Below are 23,055 nucleotides of genomic sequence, written 5' to 3'. Positions count from 1 at the left end.
ACGAAAACACTCCAGCTCTGAAAGTATTCGACGCAGTACCCGCCGGGGGAAGCAGAGGAAGAGGAAGACCTCCACTCCGTTGGAAGGACCAGGTGGAGAAGGACCTGGCTACGCTTGGAATATCCAATTGGCGCCACGTAGCGAAAAGAAGAAACGACTGGCGTGCTGTTGTTAACTCGGCTATAATCGCGTAAGCGGTGTCTGCGCCAATTAAGAAGAAGAAGGGGATTCCCCGAACTTAAAAAAGAAAATTTTATGTATTCAGTGTTTTCCGTATGTTAATAAAAAGTGTAGTGAACAAAAAGTTTGTTCACGTTACTGAGCTTTCTAAGTAAGTATGTTCACGTTACAGAGTAGTCAATGTAAAAAAAAGCGTGTTCACGTTAGCCGGTGTTCACGTTAGACGGTGTTCACGTTACCGCGAGTGCACTGTATTAACTTAGTCACAATGGATTCAAAATATCCTAAATATTTGAAATTTTGATTTCTTTAAATTCTGGATTTTCCAACAAACACCTTATCTGCTTGTTTTAGGCATATTATTTTCATATAGTCGTAAAAATGTCAAAACCCCGAGGAAATGAAGAAAATAATGCTATAAAAATTTACGACTTTTATATGTTCTTGTTTACATAGATGCGCACATACAATCATATATGTACGTTATAGACCCATGTGGATATGCATAAATGACAACATTGTTGGGACAGGTCTCAATGCTAGAAATATAATACATAGTGCGGGTAAAGGGTGAAGTTATACCCGCGTGTGCGTCTAGTGAACATGTTTTGTGGATAAGTGTGTGAATATTTCTGTGTATGTGTACATATTTCTGTTTGTGTGGATTTTTAAATTTTGAGCCTACTGTGTTTGCATAAACAATTTTATGTATGGTATTTTGAAAATTTTACAAAGCTGCGGCATATACATGTAATGTAACTGTTGTGCTATGAACATACATATGTATGCATGCACGAATTAACAACACGCTACACAAGTAAGAGCTTACCATGTGACACTTTCCTGCTTTGCTTTGTACTCGTTCGTATATATTTCTTTACAATTTTGAGCAAAATATTGGGTAGTCGAAAAAGTCTTTTCGTATAGTGTCAACGGATGTCGTTGCAGTCGTATATCTCCAGTGCTATCAATCATATTGGGTCATACCATATATTGTTGGAAAGGTGAGACTTTAAGCTTCACCAAAAAAGTACTATATATTCGGGGAAGTTGAAAAAAGGTTCCATCTGTTCCAAAATGAGTGAAAATAATGAAGAAAATATATTTCCATATAGCTATATTTTGAAATTTTTGTATAAAAAAGGAAGAATGCCAGTCAAGCCACCAAAGAAACTTGGGAAGATTGCGGAGACGATGCAGTATCAGTTCGTGTCGCACAACGATGGCTCGCTTGCTTCCGTTCTAGAAATTTTGAAATTTCGATTTACATTGTTGGAATAATGTCTCTGGTGGAAAAATGGCAAAAAGTGGTCGACCAAAATGGCACAAATTTGTTTATTTATTTATTGTTATAAATTTAAAAGAAAATAAGATGAAGTTTGATTAGAAATACGAAAAGACTTTTTCGACTACCCAATATTATTGAAAAAACTTAGAACTTCGAATCATACAACAGGACAGATTCGGGAGTGTGCAATAAGTTGGGTCTCCCTGTGAGTACAAGAATATTGATTTTGATTATAAATCTTATTTATGAATCGGAGCTTCTCACTACCTTATACATGTCTTTAAGGAATGAAGATTAGTTCCTTTAATAATTATTAACCAATATATAATAAAGAATATGTCTTTTCTATCATATTCGCACTTTAACAGTCAATTGAGAGATTTCCATTGTCTTTTGGACTTCAACAAACCTCTATAGTCTTCAATCAAAGTTAATATGGTTTTATTTTTTTTACTAGATAAAAGGGTCACGTTTCTTACTAGTCAGCTTGCGACTTTAACATTAACTTTAATTTAGGATTATTTACTACCATTCGCACTTCAAATACGCTATAAAAACGCAATGCATTGTAAGCGTCTGGGTTGTGTGAAAACTAAAGACATCATGAGGAAAATGTAATCTTTATTGAGATTTGGAATTAAGATATATTTATTATACATAAGTCAATGCTTAATTTGCATTCCCTTGTCATTAGAATTATTAATTTTCTTAAGAGGATGTTATGTCACCTCCTGGTCTTCAGGTTTACTGTGTGATTAACAGTTTTAGTATACGTATGTAGTCTTTTATAATTCCGGATTAGAGAACAAAAACAAATTTATGCATCAAAGATTGTTTTTTTTTCAAAATATTCTCTGCATACGTTTGCATTAGTTGAACCGATTTCCGAATAATTTTTTCCACTTGGTATCTCCAAAACATGTGTTCTGCACGCATCAAACGCCACATCAGCTGTCGAAGAATGCTGACCTATTGGTTTATCTTTTTCGAACGAAAATAAAAAGCAGGCATTCGGTGAGAAGTCAGGATTAATACGGTGGATGACTTTTCAAACTGATGTCTTGGGTACTCAATAATGCAGTGGTGAAGTGTGATCCGTCTTCGGCGGTTTTCCTGATTTCTTGAAAGACTTTTGCTATATGTCCAGTTGTTCCAAAAGTGGAAGTGCTTTGTGTGCGAATAACTTTCATTTTGAAATCTTTGCTTGTAAAAATCACTTAAGATGATTTAATAATACTCGTATATGGTATACTCCTAATATACTACTGTGAGCAAAAAATAGTGAGACTTTGGTCATAGTTTGAAAATTCTTAATTTAATCTTCAAAATCTATATCGTCCCCCCTCTAAGTAATCTCTCTTGGATCCAATACACTTGTGCCAACGTTTTTTCCATTTTCAAGACAGTTATTAAAGTCAACTCCCGGATTAGTCTTCAATGCGCGTGGCGATTCACATTTAATTTCTTCAAGTCGGTTTCCCCGGAGCGGTCGTTTGAGTGTGTTGATAGCCAGAAGTCACACGGAGCTAAATCAGACGAGAGCGCTGGTTGCGGAGTGATATTGGTTGAACATTTGGCGAAAGTCTCACGAAGAATCAGTCGAGTTTTCGGAATAGCAAATGACACAAAGCCCTCAAATAGTATTCCTTCTTGTCAGTTTGGTCGGTCGGTAGGAATTGAGACCACACCTCGATAATCAAAGAAAAATATCATCATAACCTTGATTTTTTACTTGCTGACAGCTTCGGCTCACACACACACGACAAACAATTATCACCGAATGCCTTTTCCAACATTCTGAACGTTTCGGCACCAGAAATTTGATTTCGTACACAACATTTAATGGAACTTCTTTGTTGATTAATTTCACTCATCGTAACAATCGGCGGAAATGCACTTTATGCATTTCAGAAACGCAAGCGTATACTACACACTAATGATTATTTTGATGTGACATTTGGCACAGATGTCAGTGACACTCATACCAACTTGAAAATATTTCGACAAATGGTTTTTCGCGCAAAATTTATATTAAAGAGTCTGACTTGTTTTTTTCTACAGTAGTATGTACGTCTGCATAAGTAAATACCAAAGATTGCTCAATATTTTTAATAAGATATAGTTGTTAAACTGAACAATTATTCACAACACTGTAGGTCAAGATTTGTAGAGAAAAGTTTTACTTAGATGTAACGTACATACTTGAATACATATGTACATATGTATATATGTACATACTTTCTGAGACCATTTTGGATAACATAAATTTTTCTATCAAGAAACACAAATGTATTTAAAGAGATGAAAAAATGAAAAAACGCACCAGATGCTTTTTCAATTCGCTCGCTCCCAATATCCTAGGAAAAACACTCACGCTTGGCGAGTAGTACAGAGAAATTGATGTGCTCTTTTGCATGAATGCGCAGATGCATGGTATGCGTGCAGATTCTTTCTTCAATTTGGCTTGACGTACAATTTTCCTTGTTGGCAGTGCGTGCGCGTGTGTGTGTGTGCGCATCCTATATTTAAGCCTAGTCAAGTCGATACGTTCGGGCTATGTTTGAGTTACCGTTGATTCGGTTTTAGCACAGTTCTGTATTGAACGCCTGTTGGCTTTTCCAACTGCTTTGATGCTGGCATTGCGTGTGTTTGTGTGTGGGTGTGTGTGTATGTGTGTTGGTTGTACGACGCCAAATACAATAATCAAATTCAAATTGAGGTCATGATTGAAAAGACATTAAGGGAAGCTGGGTTGACTGGTTGCTTTGGCGTATGGTCGATTGGCGAACGCACCATTTGTTTGATTGGTTGTTCATTTCAGCTGCTGGTTGCCTTGCTCGCTTTCCGGCTGATTGTATGGGTCCTGGCGGTTATGGACATTCAATGCAAATACCAAGGTATACTGGCCTTGTGCATATGCGTGTGTGTAATCGGGAATTAAGAGTCCTTTTTCGTACGTATGTGTGAGTTGGCTGCTTTTATGGGTTTGGGCATTGTACGTTTCTACTCACATGGAGAGAGAATATCTCATGTGTGTTTCCGAGTTTCAGCAGAACGACTTCAGTGGCCTCGAATCTACGATGATGCCAAAATACTAGGTTTAGTAACAGTTGTTTCAACTTTTTTTTATTAGAGACAAATTTTCTTCGGTTTAGATTTTTTTGCAGAACTTAGTAGAGAAGCTTTTATAAGAGTGGCGCTGGCGTATGCACATGTTGCTAAGGAGCATTTATGAATTTATGCATTGTGAAAATATCTGTTCTGAACTACATTATTTAAGATATCTTCGAAGCCACCAAAAAGAGATATGCTGTTTTTTCTCTCCCAAGCACTTGCAAAATTTATTCCTAGATCGGTCATTATCATTTGTTAAATTGCTTGTTTCGAATATGATCGATTTCAATTTCTTAAGGGGTATTCTGGTCTAGAAGCATGAATTTCAGGTAATTTTTAAAGTGTCGTAAAAAAAAAGCAATTAATATTTTTAATATCCATTTTTTATTAATTATTTGTTAATTTTAGAAAAGTACAGAAAAAATTTAAAAACTAAAAAAGTTAAAAATTTCAAAAAGTATGAGCTGACGAAGTGGGGGGTCTCTTAAAATTTCCACGTATCTGAAACCAAAAAAAAAGATTATTAATCTAGAATAATGTCGCAATGGCCGGAACTACGGAAAAGTGGGAAAAATTTTTTTCACCAAATGGCGACTGCCTTTTGAATCACTTTTTCTGAATATTTCGAATTTTTTAAAAATAATAAAAATAAAAATTTGGGGATGGGGCTAGTTCCAACCATAGACAAGCCTATAAAGAAGACTCTATAAAAATTTCAAGTAAATCGGTCCAGTAGAACCTGAGAAATCGTGGTATCGTTCCGAAAAAGTCAGTTTTGAGAAAAACGCGTTTAAAGTTTCGCGTAAAGTTTTTGGCAGTCTAAGTCTAAGGCCGAACAAGTTGGGATGCCGGGTCAGAAAAATGCCTATATCTCCGAAAATAATTTGAATTTTGAAAAATCCTCTTGTACACATATTTTTGAATAGTTGAGCTTTGAAAATATAAAAAAAAATATTTCGATTTTTTTTAAATTTCTAGACCAGAATACCCCCTTAAATTGCTTTGTAAACTTTCAGAGTAAGTTATGTGCTTTTATAAAAATTCATTAATTTTTGGAGGGTCAGAACTTATTTTATCATCATCTTTTTCACCCACTCAAAATTTTCACACAAGAATTTTAGTAAGAAGAGAAGTCATTTGAATATTTAGTGAATTCCTTAGAAAGTTAATAATAATTTTAAATTATTTGTAAGGATTGAGGATGTAAAAGCAATATTAACGCACAATATTTAAAATGAGAGCTTACGAGTCTACTAGCACTAGGACTTTTCATTATTCATTCTAAAAACTATGTTCAAAAGCGATGTTATATGAAACTTTCTTACTTGATTTCTCCATATTTTCCATAGCAAAGGGAGTTTTTCTTGTCGCATGGCTCTCAATGAGGCAATATTCCTTTCGGAGTAGGTCCTCTTACCAGCTGTTACTTAATTTATATCCAGTTTAGTTTGCAATTTTATAATGAACATATAGTACTTACTGGTACTCTGGAACATCGTTTGCAAATTGTGCAATATTATTACCAAAATCATGGTTCAGTTCGCACAGCGTCCAATATTTGGTCGACATAAACGCACAGCAGTGTCGGTAGTTCGAGCAACCAGGTATGGATGGAGTCGACGCACAGTGCGAACCGGAAACAGTATTGCTGTTGGGGAACAGATTATCGAAAAATACCTGAATAAGTGTATCCTCCATCGTGCGCAACAATTGGAGCTGTGTCCATTCACTTTAAGGAAGCCTATTGGATTGCGGGCTTACAAAATAAAACTCGTGCAAGAATTGAAGACGAACGACCATCAAGCGCATCGCAAGTTCGGTCAATGGCCCCAAAACAAGACGGCGACCGATATGGATTTTCACAAGAAGCGTTTATTTAGTGATAAAGCTCAACTTTGGTTGAATGTGTACGTTAACAAACAAAATTGTTGCCCGTGAAGTGATGGAGACCAACAAGGCTATGGGCAGGTGGAACCACAGGTCCATATCTGTTCAAAAATGAAGCCGGCTTTAATATAAGATAGATATTTAATACTAAGGTATTGCACTGCGACCAAGGGTCTATTGTTCTCTCTTCTATATCACATTTGGTCATCAAGGTCCAGCATCCTGAATAATTCCAGAAGCCTGCTGGTGGCTACTGAGGTGATGTGATCCCTGTCCATGTAGATGGAATCCAGGATCTTAAGCCTGCTTTTGCAAATTGCTGGACAATCCAGAATCAGGTATGCTGGTTTTTCCTGTTCCAAGTCGCTGAACCGGCAGTTTGCGCAAGAGACTATGCCCATGTTGGACAAGTGCGGGCTAGTTCGTCGGCTAGCTCTTTTCTAGCTGGATCCTTTATGCCCCGTCACCCAGATTAGGTGTACCCGATTGCACACTGATAGGCGGTTTAGCTTTCCTATGCACTCCTCTACTAAAAGCGATTTAACCTGATATGCTGAGATCGCTTTTAGTGCCGCTTGACTGTCGCTAAGTTGGTGGTTTCGCAATGCCTACTCCAATGCCTTCCGGTGTTTTCGAGCCGTCAGTGTACCACCGGATAGTACTGTCTCTCAGCAGTATGTCAAGCGTGGAGTCATTCCACTTTGTCTTGTTGCCGAGAGTAACTCTAAAATTCTTTGTGAAATTAATCCTCTTTGTAACGCCGTCCCTTGGAAGAAGGGCCAGTGTTGTGCTTTCCCCTAGTGCCTTCATCTGTTGAGACGACATTATCTTCCCTTTGCCGAAACCCTCTGCTGACATAAGCAGCATAGTCTATATTTGTTAAAAATGAAACCGGCAGTAATATAAGAGTCGATGGAAAACACTATAGAGTCATGACTAATATCTTTTGCTGCGGCTCTTTTCGCTCCTGCTTTGGATGATTTTGATGTGAAAGACCTTTAGTTCCAACCAAATGGTGCTACATGCCATACAGCATATGAAATAATCAATTTATTTAAGGAAACTAGACTATTTTTTGTGGGGTTATGTGAAGTCACTTGCTTACACAGATAAGCCGGATACTATTGACGCCTTTAAAAATAAATAATTTTCAAAACATAATGGTCAGTTTTTGGTCACAAAAGTTGACGCAAAGCATTTTCAGAAAATTTTGAAAAATGTGGATTGCGATATTAAAAAATGGTTTCTTACACATTACCACATTAGCTATGATTTTATACGGATAACTCCTACTTCTGACAAATTTAGGAATTAATTTATTTTTCTCATTGTGTTTTCATGAAATTTAGTTATTGTTTTTATAATGAAACATTTTTGAAATATACTGAAAATACTGCTATTTATTATATTAATAAGTTGTTAGATTCTTGATTGAGTTAGAATAGTAAGGATTTTTATTTTCATATTATATGTAAGAAAATTACGAAAGAGTGTTTCGAGAAGGTAGTCCGGTAGTTTTAGCTTTCATTCAAGGAGCTTTCCAAAGTAAACAGGACTTTTTGAACCTAGCGCCCCCTGGTGGCGCCATCTACATATGTACTATATATGTCGACTGGAGAATTTCAAGACATTTCATTGATTGGAAGTGAAGTTAAGTGTCAGTATGTTTGTGTTATCGGTGCGTAAATGAGCTTCGGACAAAGAGCCAACATTAAATTTTCTTTTAAAATTAGTAAAACTTTTACCGAAACATTTCAATTGATGAAACAAGTTTATGACGATGATTGCCTATCCCGTAGCAAAGTGCACAAGGGGTCACAACGTTTTCAAAGTGGTCGTGAGGACATAAATGACGATCAACATGTGGGTTAATCAAAATCCGTGATCGCCGGGAATTAAATAAATTGATTTTGCTGAAAAAATCATTTGTTCTGTTTGTTTTAAAGTCCTGTCTACTTTGGAACACACCTTGTAATATATCCTATATATGGAAAGTATAGTCCGTATTATAAAAAAAGAGATGCTGTCTTTAGAAAAGTTTTATTATTGGAAAAAAAGGGAAACATTGGCTTGGAGAGATATATTTTCAAAGTCTATTGCGCCGTAAGTCCTTCAACTTCCTTAAAACCTGAGTCTAATCAATGAGGATTAACATTAATTCAAAAAATATATTATTTCTGTATTAATTTTGCACAGCGTGGATTTTAAATATTTTTCAAATGTGCTTTTTCTGTGTCATACTCAATTTTGCATTTTAAATATTGAAAAATATTCCGTCGGATTTCACAAAGGAAACCTAATCAAATTTCGTTTTTATTTCAAAGACTAGCAGCCAAACCAATTTCAATATTTTTAAAGGATTGAATGGTGGTGTGATTGCTATTGGCAACTCTAGCCACTGCGTATACGCAACATTTTATATTTTAATGCCGCCTCATGTGTGCGGCTGCGTCTGTGTGCATGGGTGTTTGTGTGCGCGCGCTTTTGCAATTTTATTACTTACCTTTTTGCCGTTAGCGCGCACACACACACTTTCCACATTGTGCACACAAACGAATTATTTGCCTGCTTTTCAAAGCGGGAATTCTACTCGTTATTGGAATCATGTGATATTCTATTTATAGTGCCGAACAACTTTAGTACATATGTATGTACGTATGTATATAGTATAACGTGTCATATATGTATATTTGACAAAGAAATAAGGTCAAGTAAATATACCGACATACATATAGCACACATACATATACATATATGTATATTTACATATATATATAAGTACATATATGCGTGTATATAGAGCGCAAAAATGGAGACACACAAAACTGCTAAACCGAAAATTGTACGAATAGCATGAAAATTAAATTGCTGGTAACGCAAAAACAACAAAAAATAAGTCAAATGAAAACAGCAACAAAATAGAGTAAGGAAAACTAAAATGAAAATTGTGCTGCGAAATGTCGTTGCGAAAACAAGCACATAATGCGCAATGAATGTGGGTCTCTGAATCGGCGCACGAAAAAAGGATTATGCATAAGTAAACGCGTAAGCATCTTTGCACAAATGTGTGAAACGAATTTTTAGTTGGCATTTGCTGCGAGCACGCATACCAATACACTCACGCACACAACGCCTACACTCGCAACCGTCAGTGGTTACGCACGCCATGTACATATCTATACTTACATATACATATATATACCGTTTCATGTGGGCAATTTAAATGACATTTAATCGAATGACTTTCTAACATTTCAAAAATGTGCCGCAACACACAAAAGTGCGAAATAATCGAAACGCGCATGAAAGGCAATCGAATGGGTGCATAAAAGGGCAGCTAAGTAGGCACACATGTCGTATGCGTAAGCATGTATGTGTGTATGCATGTATGCGCATAAGAGCTTATGTGTTCAGCTTTGAGAGGCCTTCGAGCATTTTAAATTTAGCTTAAGCTTAAGCCAACTGTAAACGGTTTTGTTGCTGCTTTTATCCGCAGTCACTCACATATAAGCCGAATACAATAACATTCTGCACTCTTTTGTTGTTGTACCATTTGATTTCGTTTCCCCCATTTCGATTTCACCACAATAATTATGTGCTTTGCCATGCTTATGAATTTATGTATTTTGCCCTTTCCATCTATTTTGCAGATTTAATTTGACAAACGTTGAGGAGCCACAGTTTTCTCTGGAAAATCTCGATACATTGACATCAATGATGACACAGGAGAACAACTCACTGAAATTGCGTATTTATGCTTACAATCAGAAGGGCCGTAGTCCTTTGTATCTGCTGTCGGATTTCATTATTGGCTCGTCAGCATACAAATCAGGTGAGTGTGCTGCAAACAAATGTCAATGTTATTGCTATTGTTGTATTTGTAGCGTATAATAAGTGAATGGTTTTGTTCTTGCTAAGCCGAAAGTCATGAGCTGTGAGAGCAAAGCTTTTCAGTTAAAATTCTATTTATTATTTATATACATATAAACTTAAGTTGTTGTTGTTTTTATTTTAATATATATACATTAGAGTGATTAAAAAAAAAAAAATTTATTTTTTTCGTTTGGTACTCGGAAAAATAGGTTCCTAGACACCTCTAAGAAAGCCTCTCCAAACATGAGTTTTAAATTGAAACGGCAAGGTCCTCCTACATACAGTTTTCTATTTTTTTCTTATTATCAGATAGAAAAATTTATATCTCGCTTCCAAGTACTTAAAAAATATATTGTTCCTTAGATTTTGTAGGAAATTTACTGCTCTATGAAAATGGTATGCTATGATTTGTCGATTAAGTTAAGCGTTTACGAGATCTACATCGTCAAACATCAATGCATATTAAGGTGGATCAAAAAAAAAAAATTTTTTTTTTCGTTTGGTACTCTGAAAAATAGGTTCCTAGACATCTCTACGAAAGCTTATAAGTTTCATCATTCATAATAATTTGTTTTCATTGAGTTATAAAATTCATAAGAAATAAAAAAATGCACGAGTTAAACGTTTGGTTTACGAAAAAATCATAGTAGGCCTTTTTTATAGAGCAGTAAATTTCCTACAAAATCTAAGGAACAAGATATTTTTTCAAGTAGTTGGAAGCGAGATATAAATTTTTCTATCTGATAATAAGAAAAAATAGAAAACTGTATGTAGAAGGACCTTCCCGTTACAATTAAAAACTCATGTTTGGAGAGGCTTTCTTAGAGGTGTCTAGGAACCTATTTTTCCGAGTACCAAACGAAAAAAAAAAATTTTTTTTGAATCACCCTAATATACATATACTAGCGTTCTACCGGTTACCTAAAGTTGATCAATACTATATAACTGCCTACTGTTCATGTGGCATAACAATACATGCTATTTGATATCACTTTAATGTTCTTTCTTGAAAATGAATATGTAGCAGCGGCTATCCTATATCTCACAGACTGTCAGTGCCACAAGGTCTTACAAGAATAATAGATGCATAATGTACGTCTCCAAATACTTGTCCCTAGCTTTCAGACAATAATCCCTAGTTGCCGCCTTGTTTAATCTCTGAACTCACAAGTGATTTCCGAATTCAAAGCAACATCGAACGGGTAAACTTCTTGCTTCAGCAGAATATCGCTTGAAAATGCAATGCTTTCCATCGAAAAGAGTATTGAGTAACTGCTTTATGGCGCTTTCTAAATCATCCCGCTCCTACACTTTTGCACCAGTTTTAACTCCTTTTTCACACAAGGGAATAGGTGTAACACCTTTACATGAGAGTCCACACCCAACTATCACAGCAGTAAGATTTGCGTCTTCGGAAGTTTTTGTGTAGATTTTGTCGTTTTGTTTATTAAAACCCTTCTAAACATTGAAATGTTTTCATCTATAAAAAGAATACTTCTGCGGCTGTTAAACGCCTTTTACTGAAGAAGCCGCTAATATCTATTTATCCCTTTACTTCAAGCGTGTTGTCAGTAGATGGCCAGTTGACCGATGGTAGGCTGTTATGTCGAGTTTATAACGAATAGGTGTATTGTGTAAGAAACCGCTGTGGAGACCTCACTTTGTTTCTGCACTCAAACTTCGGGCCTTCAAGTTTGGGAACAGAAATGGTGCAAGACAAAAACAGTCGCTTTTTCTTTAATTGAGCGTCAAATTGGTCAAAGTGTTTGGGATAGCAGATTCCTATAACCATTTAGAGAAATTATCGACAAATTCACAGTTATGACTGTCAACAATGACGTGTGAGCCAAGTCGTGAATGCGATGACTATTTGTTTGATGACAAGAGATATTTCGTCTTGTCCTCGTTCACAATCAGACCCATAGGCTACGCTGCCGTATTCAGTTTGGAGAAAGCAGATCGAACGGCGGGGTCGTTGAGGCCAGGACTGTACGTTCTCTATTTAACTCTACAGCTCGTATTATTTTTATCAGCAGTATATTGAAGAAGTCAAACGGTAGAGAGCCTACTTTTCTGAAACCCTGCTTGGTATCGAACGGCTTCTTACGGAGTTTTTGGTGTTGAATATTATTCAGAGTAAATATATGACCCGTGGGATTTTTATGATATCTCGCGCACGTTTAATCGGCAATCTGGCAATACGAGATCGGTATCGGACTTTTCCACATAATTCTCTGCGGTTGCAGTTTTCGAAAGACATGTGAGTGGTTCATTAAAAACCGACGTGCAGTGTACGATAACACACACGATAACAGTATCGAAGAATAATTTGATTTCACTGTGCGATATCCCTCTCAATAACAGGAATTTGATCACCTAGCAGACCGATTTTGTTTTTTTCCAATGCTCTAATTATTAAAGATCTTAGTTCCATTACGTAACAACTGTGTGAAAAGAATAATCTCATCCCAGCATTGAAAATAATTTTAAGCAAAGTCCTCTAGTTTGATCTAAAAAAAAAAAAATAAATAAAATAAAAAGTTCTATAAACATTTTCCGGCGTCAAGGATTTCTGTGAAAACTATTGTGAACTTCATTATCACCTTTATTCAAAAAATAATAAAAGAAGTTAATTTGTTTGTTTTGAAAAAAAAAATAATAATAATTAAACGTTTTCAAAATATTTTTCTACAAAGAGAGGGTAGCATTGTCTCCTTCCTGTCACACATACTCAAATTATTAGCCCATTTAGTGGTTGGAACAGACTCGATCCCGTAAGGAAAACCCAATGAATATTTCATATATTAAATCTTTTTGAAAATAAACGGAATAAAGTTAGAAAGGTATCTTAAAAGATTGAGGTGTTTCCGCAATTTTAGAGACTAATATCGGTACACTGCTTGTCACGATTGTCTCATGTCTCTAATTGTCACAATTGTAATTTAGTTACTCTGTTAGTCAGGAGTCTCATTTTGGTTATACATTATAGTAGTATACTGTACTGTACTAAATTACGATTGTGACAATTAGAGACATGAGACAATCGTGACAAATAGAATACCGATATAAAGGTCAAAGGACTTATGTTATGGAGAGTAATCTGGTTGGTCGGTTGGTGTTTTTCTTTCTCTCCACAAGCCGCTGAGAAAGAGATGCTGCTTTGCGAATGAATTGAAGCTCAGGGGAAAGGTGAAAAATAGAGTCAACAGAACTTTCGATCAACGCCATTTTCATACTGTCCGACAATTGCTTTTAAGCAGAGGTGCAGCCATCCAGACAATAGTTTCTTTCAGAGAAGTATGCATTCATTCCGAACATTCTTGCAGTAAATTTGACGGAATTGATATTAAGCGTCTTAAGAAATTGAAAAATGGCCTCAAAGCGCTTCATCGATTTAAGGGTATTTTTCATCCATCCATATTAGTTTTGGGGATCACAGAGAACCAACGTTCACGGCTATCCAAATATGTAGTGTCCTTTGTAACCTTTGGCGAAGGTATCTGACCTACTTCCTAGCCTAACCTAACCTGCATTTTTGGAAAGCAAACACCACACTTTGTATTTGTATGTAATTAGTTTTAGCACTAAATCTTCCGATATTTATACCCTGAGCAGGGCAGTTTGCCATGGTGTTTACAGCACTAAAAAGGCAACGACGGATACCCTATAAAGTACATATGTAGTACGTAAGTATATGAATTAATAGTGTGACCAGCTGAGTCGATTTACTCATTTCCGGCTGCCATTTAAACTGGACGATCAAAATCAAGAAAAGATCTTTTCATTCCCTTTTATTCTTCTTCTTTATGGGTCTAGACACCCCTTACACCGTTATAGCCGAGAAGGAACACAACAACATATGTCCTTCATACACTTGTATGCTATTAAAAAAGCACTTGTAAAAGGTATTAGAGCTTTAGTGCAGCCGAGGCTAACACCTTTCCTTGTTTTTATAGAAAAACAATAAAAACCATTAACTTCGGTTGCACCGAAGCTAAATACCCTTCACAGTGCATTTTTGTTAGTAACTAGCATGTTCATGTATGGAAACTATATGATAGATTAACCGATCTGATCCATTTCTTCGGAGATTACATTGTTGCTTTAGAAAATAATCTGTGCCAAATTTGGTGTAGATAAATTGTCAAATGTGAAAGTTGTACATACAAGAACTTGATTCCGATCGTTCAGTTTGTATGGCAGCTATATGCTATAGTTAACCGATCTGAACAATTTCTTCGAAGATTATATTGTTGCCTTAGAAAATAACATATACCAAATTTCGTTATTATATCTTGTCAAATGTGAAAGTTTTCCATACAAGCATTTGATTCCGATCGATCAGTTTGTATGGCAGCTATATGTTATAGTGGCCGACAAATGAGCAGCTTCTTGAAGAGAAACTGACGTTTGCAAAATTTCAAAACGATATCTTAAAAACTGAGGGACTAGTTCGTATATATACAGACAGACAGACGGACAGGACATGGCTAAATCGACTCAGCTCGACATACTGATCATTTATATATATACTTTAAAGGGTCTCCGACGATTCCTGCTGGGTATTACAAACTTCGTGACAAACTTAATATACCCTCTTCAGGGTATAAAAATTCGAAAGTCAACATTTTTCTGGCACGAAAGTATTCATTTCGTCGCTTTGAGGGCAGGGTAAATTATCTTCGAGCTTTTCAAACCAAATAGGGGCAGAGCATATCAGAGTTTAAATTAATTGATTTCGAATATGAAAAGTTTCATGGATGTGAACAAATGTTTTTTTTTTTTGGCAAAATCAATTTATTTTATTCAAAATAGTCTCCCTCTGCTTCAATACAGCTTTTTGCACGGTCCAAAAGCATGTCGAACGATTGTTTTAGCTCGTTGGCCGGTATGCCGCCAGTATGCCGGTGCAAGCCTTTTGAATGGCCTCTACGTCTGCATAACGCTTTCCTTTCATAGGCAAATGCATTTTTCCGAAAAGGAAGAAGTCGCACGGTGCCATATCAGGTGAATACGGGGAGTGGTTAATGGTTAAAATGTGATTTTTGGTCAAATAATCGGTCACAAGTGCAAACAAACGTCAAATACGGCCCACCAAACGCTTCAAAACTCCAAGGTAGAATACCGCATTAACGTTTTGGCCGGGTGGAACAAATTCTTTGTGGGCAATACCCTTGGAATCATAAAAACAAATCAGCATTGTCTTCACTTTTGACTTCTCCAAGCGCGATTTTTAGCGTTTTGGCTCGTCCAGTGCCTTCCATTCAGCACTCTGGCATTTCTTTTCGGGATCATATTGGAAACACCACGTTTCGTCACCAGTCACAGTATTGTAAAGGAAGTTTTTTTCCTTTTTGACTTCTTTAATGATGTCCTTCGAATGTTGAATTTTGAGCACTTTTTGGTCGTCAGTCAATTTGTGCGGAACAAACGGTGCACACACCTTTCGTGAGCCCAAATGTTCGGTCAAAATGCGATAAGTTGATGTTCTGGATATGCTTAATTCCATTTCCATGAATTTCAATAATGATTTCGGCTGATTTTGGAAGAATTCACGCATAGTTTCGATGGAATTTCCGGTGATCACGGATTTTGATTGGCCCACATCTTCATCGTCATTTATGCCCTCACGACCACTTTGGAAGCGCTGACACCACTCGTGCCCTCTGCTACGGGATAGGCAATCATCGTCATAAACTTGTTTCATCAATTGAAAGGTTTCGGTAAAAGTTTTACCAATTTTAAAACAAAATATAATGTTGGCTCTTTGTTCGAAGCTCATTTTCGCACCGATAACACAAACATACTGACACTTAAAACGCGATAACTTCAGTTCCAATCAATGAAATGTCATGACAATCTCTCACTTGACAATCGATAAAGATGGCAGATTCTAACGCACCAGTCGACATACAGATGGCGCCACCAGGGGCGCTAGATTCAAAAGTCCTGTTTACTTTGGAATATGCCTTGAGACTATAGCATACTTTATGCCAATATCTGTGAAGTAAAAATTTTATATAGCCATTAGTTTGTAAGAACTGAAAACCTCATTTTGGTATTTATACATATCTTAGAAAAGCGCAATAATTATTCAAGTCTAGAAATATATATATGTTATTTGGTATATTATATATCAAGTAATGTTAATTATATACACACATACAAACCATAAAAATACCTGTAGACTAACCATTTAAGACAATAAATCAATTTCAATATTCATGTTGTGCTGATCTCGTTTATTTATTTTTTACGTTCTACTTTCACCGGTTATTGAAATCAACAACGTATTATAAATGCATGAAAATATCAACTGGATTTGCTTGAATTCCCGTTAAATGTACGTGCTTGCCACATTAATGACGGCACGACGGGCGCACTTATGAATTATTATATGTTGACATAAAACGGAAATAAAAAAAAAAATGTTTATATATTCCATAAAAATGCCGCAAAACAACAACAATGAAACACGTGAAATATTAAAAATAAATATGGCGCAAATAATAAACAAAATTTGAAAACAATCTGGACATAACAAATACAAACAAACAAAATGGATGGACTTCGGAAAAATGAAAAACGAAATGAAATTAAAAAAATTTATATTTCTACAAATGCGCACAACTTGCGTAAATATCAACAATTGCAATACACCGTCTGCTTGCCATTCAATATTGTGGCCGCGCAATAACAACAAATTTATTTAAATGATAAAAAAAAAAACAAAAAATAACTAAACGCAACACAAACCAAATTAAAAAATAAACAAAATCTAAAACACCAAATATATATGATATTTATATATATGAATCTCTGTCAACCTGACACGTATGGCTCGTTTTTTTCGAAATCTCCAACTGTCAACGCATTGTCGTCTCTCAACGCCTGTGCGGCAGCAGATGAGGTATCCATTACGCTTTCGCCGGTGCTGGTTGGCAGTGGTCTTACCGTTGTCATCATTAGTTTGGCCATCATTGTGCGCATATTCATTGTAACATTTTTGCATAATTTGCGACGCAATCAGCAGCACAGCAACAAACCTATAGCGACCGGTGTGGCAGCGCAGGCTGGTGATGTGCTGAAGGTGAGTGCCGTGAGTGGGTGGCGTTGGTCTATTTGCCTTCGGTGCTTATCTCGGTGAAAGTTGCCGTAGTAACACAGATATGCCGATAACGATATTCAATTCACTTTCATTTCATTCTTCTCTTTTTTCCGCAACTAACTGTATTTACGAAATATACAAATAAATAAAAAATCATTTCAAACGCGCAGTGCGGTGGCATGGAAAAACCGCGTTGGCAGCATACGGACATTAAAACTAAATCATCCGAAGATCTGGTGGAAGATGAACGAGATCCGGATGTCATACCATCCCAATACGGTGAGTGGAAATTAATGAGAAAATAGATTTAAAATTATATTTGAAATGTTGAATGTTGGTGACCTGCCAGTGCGCATATTAAATTAAGATTTTTTTAGGAGTAGTCTGTATTTAGAGGCTAAAGATCAAAAATATTGACAGTATGATGCAACAAATTGAAGGCAGTTCAAGATATTTTGTATTAGTAAGAACTGTTGTATGATTTCGTCTGAGAGCAGCTCTCTCTGCGAATTATTTTCTTTGAAAAATTTTAGTGCCGAACAGCACAGTTATTGCACCAATTGAGCCCTTAATATCGATATTTCACATCCTTCAGGAACGATTTGCTGAATTACGAACTGCAAATTTTATATAATAGCTTAATATTCTTTGTACGAATAGTGTTAGGGAGATACTTACGCTTAACGTATCGTCTCTGGCCGTACATTAAATAAAAAGACAACGCGTTTGTCAGGATTATTAAGCAGTATATTCACTAACAATGTTTGTTTCAGTGTATGATTGTTAAATTAAAGGTAATACATACTATTTCATATAAATTGATTTAAAAGAAACGAAAAAATATTAGATTATATCGTGGTATACGTGTCACAGTGTCGGTCGTTGATTGCTCACCACTCTTCTTCTCGTTGCCGTTCTGTACATTCGGTTACAGTACTCACTGCTCTTCTTCTTACTGATGTTTCTAACATTCATCTACAATAGTCGAAACCAAAAAAAAATTGTTAAACGACTCCTTTTGACTAAAACCTATCCAAAATTTAACTCCAATAATTTGAGGGTTTCAAATATTAATTTTCAGTTATCATCCAATAACTCCACTTTTTCGAACGCTTTCGCTACTCGAGGCGGTTAAATCCAAAACCTCAATGCTTTCTTAGAAATTCTTCTAGCTAAGTTGCGCCAATTGGAAATTTCAAGCGGAGACAGGTCCTTCTCCACTTTGCAACGGAATGGAGGTTTTCTTCTTACTCAGCTTCCCCCGGCGAGTACAACGTCGAATACTCTCAGAGCTGGAGTGTTATCGTCCATTCTCTTAATTCTCTGAACTATGTCAATGTCGTCGTATAGATCTTTCATAGAACCGTTCTCTCGAAAACTCGTAACGTCGACTCATCAGATGTTGTCATCGCCCATGCCTCTGCACCATATACAGGACGTCAATAATGATTGACTTATATAGTTTGGTTTTTGTTCGTCGAGAGAGAACTTTACTTCTTAATTGCCTACTAGTCCAAAGTAGCACCTGTTGGCAAGAGTTATTCTGTTTTTGATTTCGAGTCTGACATTGTTGTTGGTGTTAATACTTGTTCTAAAATAGACGAAATTATCTACGACTTCGAAATTCAAACTTTCAGCAGTGACTTGGGAGCCAATTCACGAGTGCGACGATGTTTGCTTAATGACAGGAAATATTTCGTCTTGCCCTCGTTCACTACCAAGCCCATTTTCTTCGCTTCCTTGTCCATGATATCAATATCATCGGTGTACACCAGCAGCTGTACACTCTTATAGAAGATGGTAACTTCTCTATTTAGTTCTGCAGCTCGAATTATTTTCTCCAGGAGTAAATAGAAGTCGCACAAAAGGGAGTCACCTTGTCTGAAACTTCATTTGATATCGATTTGGCGCATGGTGAATATCTGGTCAGTTGTTGATTTTGCAGGTCTCAAGCCACACCGATAAGGTCCAATCCTTTTGTTGGCAGTGGACTTTAATTTTTCACACAATACGCTCGATAAAACCTTATGTGCGATGGTCGGGAGACTTCTCACACGATAGTTGGCGCAGATTGTAGCGTCTCCCTTTTTGTGGATTGGGCAGAGCACATTTAAACTCCAATCATTGGACATAATAGTTCTTTGCCGCCGTGTTTGAATAGCTCGGCCGGCAATCCATCGGCCCCCGCCGCTTTGTTGTTCTTCAGGAGGCTAATTGCTATTCGAACTTCTTCATGGTCAGGCAATGGAACGTCTGCTCCATCGTCACCGATTGGGGAATCGGGTTCACCGTCTCCTCGTGTTATGCTTTCTCTGGCATTCAGCAGGCTGAAGAAGTGTTCCCTCCTTAACTTTAGTATGCTCTGAGCATCGGTTACCAGATCACATCTGGGGGTTCTACAAGAGTATGCTCCGGTCTTGAAACCTTCGATAAGTCACCGCATCTTTTCGTAGAATTTTCGAGCATTAACCCTGCCGGCCAGCTTGTCATTCCCTTCGTACTCACGCATTTCGGCCTCTCTCTTTGTTTTGTCTGCTTATGTGTCTCGCTTCCCTCTTCAACTCTTGAGTGTTCAAAATTATCAATGTATTTTCCGAACTAAAAATTTGCCTTTCGTCATTTTTACCTTATAATTTTGAAAATAACTTACTCTTCCAATCATTTTACTAAATGAATATTAGACGTTTTCTACTTTTCCCATACATACAATTTCAAAGGTAGTTTACAATTTCGGATTGAACCAAGGCATTTCAAATACGTATATTTGCTTTACTCTTCATTACCTACAACCATTGTAGACTTGGGAAATATCTTATATTTTCTTTAAATTAATTTTTTTGTGAGAGAAAACAGCCTGTGGTGTCTCGATATGGAACCAGTTAAGCTAGAATATTTTTTTGATCTTCTGAGTCCAGAAGGAAAAGTCAGAGACCCTATAAGTTGTATACATGCGAGTATATAAATAATCGGCGGGACAAGAGTCGATTTAGTCATGTCCGTCTGTCCGAAAGTCAATCAGACATCGATCTGAAATTTCACACACGTTCTTTTCCCAGAAGCTGTTAATTTGTGAGTACCGCCGATATCGGTCCTCAATAGAATCCAGCTACCACAAAAACTGACCGAACAAAATCAAGATCTCGTTTGAAGAACTTTTTTTAAATTGCACATGTATAATTGCCCAAACCAAGATAACTATATTTAAATACATTTTTTTTAGATCAGACTACTTTTTCGAAAAGCTCACTACAAACGTTTGTGCAGTTTTTTTATTTGTTTTATGACGATTCTAGCTTTGGTGCAATCGAATTTAATGTTTTTTATTGTTCTATTTGAAAGATAGAATGGATTGAAATTACCCTCAATAAGACAGTAGCTGTAAAGTTGTTGATTGAAAGAACGTTTACAGCCAAATAGTTGTTATACAGTGTGTGTGTAAATGAGCATCAGCCCCCGATATCAACAAACGTACCACACTAACACACAAAATCGTCTCAGACTCACAACACTGATACGCAAGCTTCACCACACTCACCTTATTACCGCTTACTAGTTCGGCGTGTGTTTGAAAGGTTTTAGTCTCAATCTACTTGTATGTATATACCATAATTTATCGATTATAAAACAAACTCAACGCTCTAGACGCTGCGGTTTAATTTCTGTGACTCACTAAGCTTAAAAGACTGGATTCATCGAAAAAGTTATTTAGGAAAAGTATACCGAGTTCCTCAAATGATCTTGTAGAAGTAGTTTCGAAGATGATGGTAGCCCCTTATATACTCGAATCAGATACTCTAAGGCTAAGTCATAGCCACCATGTGGTATAGCAATATGATCTAATCTTTCCTTTTGAATTTGAAGTTTTTCAGTTTTCAGCTATATTTGCTACCAAAACAGGTCTTGTAACATAATAATGTACTGTGTGCACAAATGATTAATTATTGATGCACAGTATTACTAGAATATAATATTATTTAACATTCTGATTCAAATACAATTTCGTTAGTAACGAACGATTTGTTTTTCCTCTTCAATTTTCGTTTGTCTTTTATCTCGATTTCATCAACTCTTTATAAATGCAATGGCAAATAAATTGCAATATTCAACACCCAATCGCATGTATATATGTGGTGTGACAAACATTCCGCAAACCAACTGGCGAATTCTACAAACTATCTACTGCCACTTCGTCTCATCAACAACCCGAATTGACAAACCGACCGGACGACTGGCCAACTTCGATCGCGGTTCGAATGCCGACCAACAAATAAATGAACAAATGCCAATAAACTGCCATCAAACAGTTACGGCTGGCAATAGTAATGGCGTCGGCGGGGGTGGTGGCAGCAGCGGAGGGAGCGGCAACGGCAGTAGCAACAGCGGTGGCGGTGGCGGCAGCAGCGGAAGTGGCAACGCGGGCAGTTCTGAGCTACACTTCACACCAATAGCAGCCACAAAGTGGTCACCAAATTCCAAAGTGAGTAAGAAATTAAAAAAATTACACACATGTGTATACTTCTTTCTTCTTTATTTAGTGGATAATATATTTTACATCACTGCTTGCCATATACATACATATATGTACATATGTATATTAAAGTAGCTGTTATTTCCCAAGTTGATTTATTTTGATGATTTTTGATATTTTTGCATTAGTCAAATATACCTACTACCTGCTCCAATACACACAAAAAGTTTTATTGAGTTTTTCCCTAAAAGCATTCCTTTACAAGTTGGTGTACCGTTGTACACCAGTTGACTGAATCGTATGCATATATTATACAAGTGGCAACTGGTATAGCGCAAAATTTTGTAATAGAATAATATTTTTTCAAAGTTGTGGGTATTATTTATCAATGAAAAATGTCGCAAAATCGAAACTATATACATACTTAGAAAAAGTATCATGAGTTAGGCACGGCTTAAGTGATATAAAATATTTTGTTTAGGTCATATAATTATATTTAAGTCAAATCTTGAAACTTCCTTAGAAGCTATAATACCCATCAAATAATACACATCCTTTCAAAGAACTTGATTTTGATCGGCCATTTTGAAATAAAAAACGAAAATATTATGATAACTTGCGCAAAAATTCCAATATCATTATGAAATTTGTTATACCTGTTTCCTGGAACGCAGAGAAGATTGTGTGGTAGATGGCATAATCGGAACATTACCACGCCCACAAAGTGTCGTGCTTAGAAATGGACAAGTAATATAGTCAAGCCAAGAATTAAGCTACAAAAAATTTGGAATGGAGGATCACAGTGGAGGACGGCATTTATGAGATAACAATTATTGAAAAGTGAGCGTGGGACCGCCCCTAACAAGTTTTATAGACATATCTCACAAACTAATAAATCTATAATAAACAACCTTCTATAAGTGTACCTTACAGTGAGAAAATAACGGTTATGCTCCGAACGTCTTAAAGAAAGATTACTCGCTGGATAAAAACGCGAAAAGCATTTAAGGTAGTAGTCTGGTAACTTGGGTTCAAAAAAACGAAAATTTTTTTTGCTTAATTTGAAATTACAATGTGTTGAGAATATACTGTGAAAATTTCAGACAGAAATTCGAAATATTTCGGGAGTTATAATGA

At 36.4% G+C, this 23,055-nt stretch overlaps 1 protein-coding gene across 4 annotated transcripts in view; it reads left to right on the top strand.

The window, feature by feature from the left end:
* The window catches only part of LOC126752533 (neural cell adhesion molecule 1-A), a 196,555-nt gene that overhangs the window by 163,071 nt on the left and 10,429 nt on the right, over positions 1 to 23,055 (top strand). For 2 of the 4 annotated variants that reach the window (XM_050463417.1, XM_050463416.1), the window contains exons 16-19: positions 10,120 to 10,301; positions 17,248 to 17,432; positions 17,621 to 17,729; positions 21,755 to 21,927. In XM_050463417.1, the coding sequence (XP_050319374.1) occupies positions 10,120 to 10,301; positions 17,248 to 17,432; positions 17,621 to 17,729; positions 21,755 to 21,927 (649 nt within the window). Of the gene's footprint in view, positions 1 to 10,119; positions 10,302 to 17,244; positions 17,433 to 17,620; positions 17,730 to 21,754; positions 21,928 to 23,055 lie in introns of all 4 variants that reach the window. The other 2 variants (XM_050463415.1, XM_050463414.1) reach the window with 1 other exon arrangement.

This window comes from Bactrocera neohumeralis, chromosome 3, assembly GCF_024586455.1.
Source record: "Bactrocera neohumeralis isolate Rockhampton chromosome 3, APGP_CSIRO_Bneo_wtdbg2-racon-allhic-juicebox.fasta_v2, whole genome shotgun sequence".
Classification (NCBI taxonomy): domain Eukaryota; kingdom Metazoa; phylum Arthropoda; class Insecta; order Diptera; family Tephritidae; genus Bactrocera; species Bactrocera neohumeralis.
Note: the sequence above shows the minus strand (reverse complement) of the source record. Positions and strands in the feature narration are given on the sequence as shown.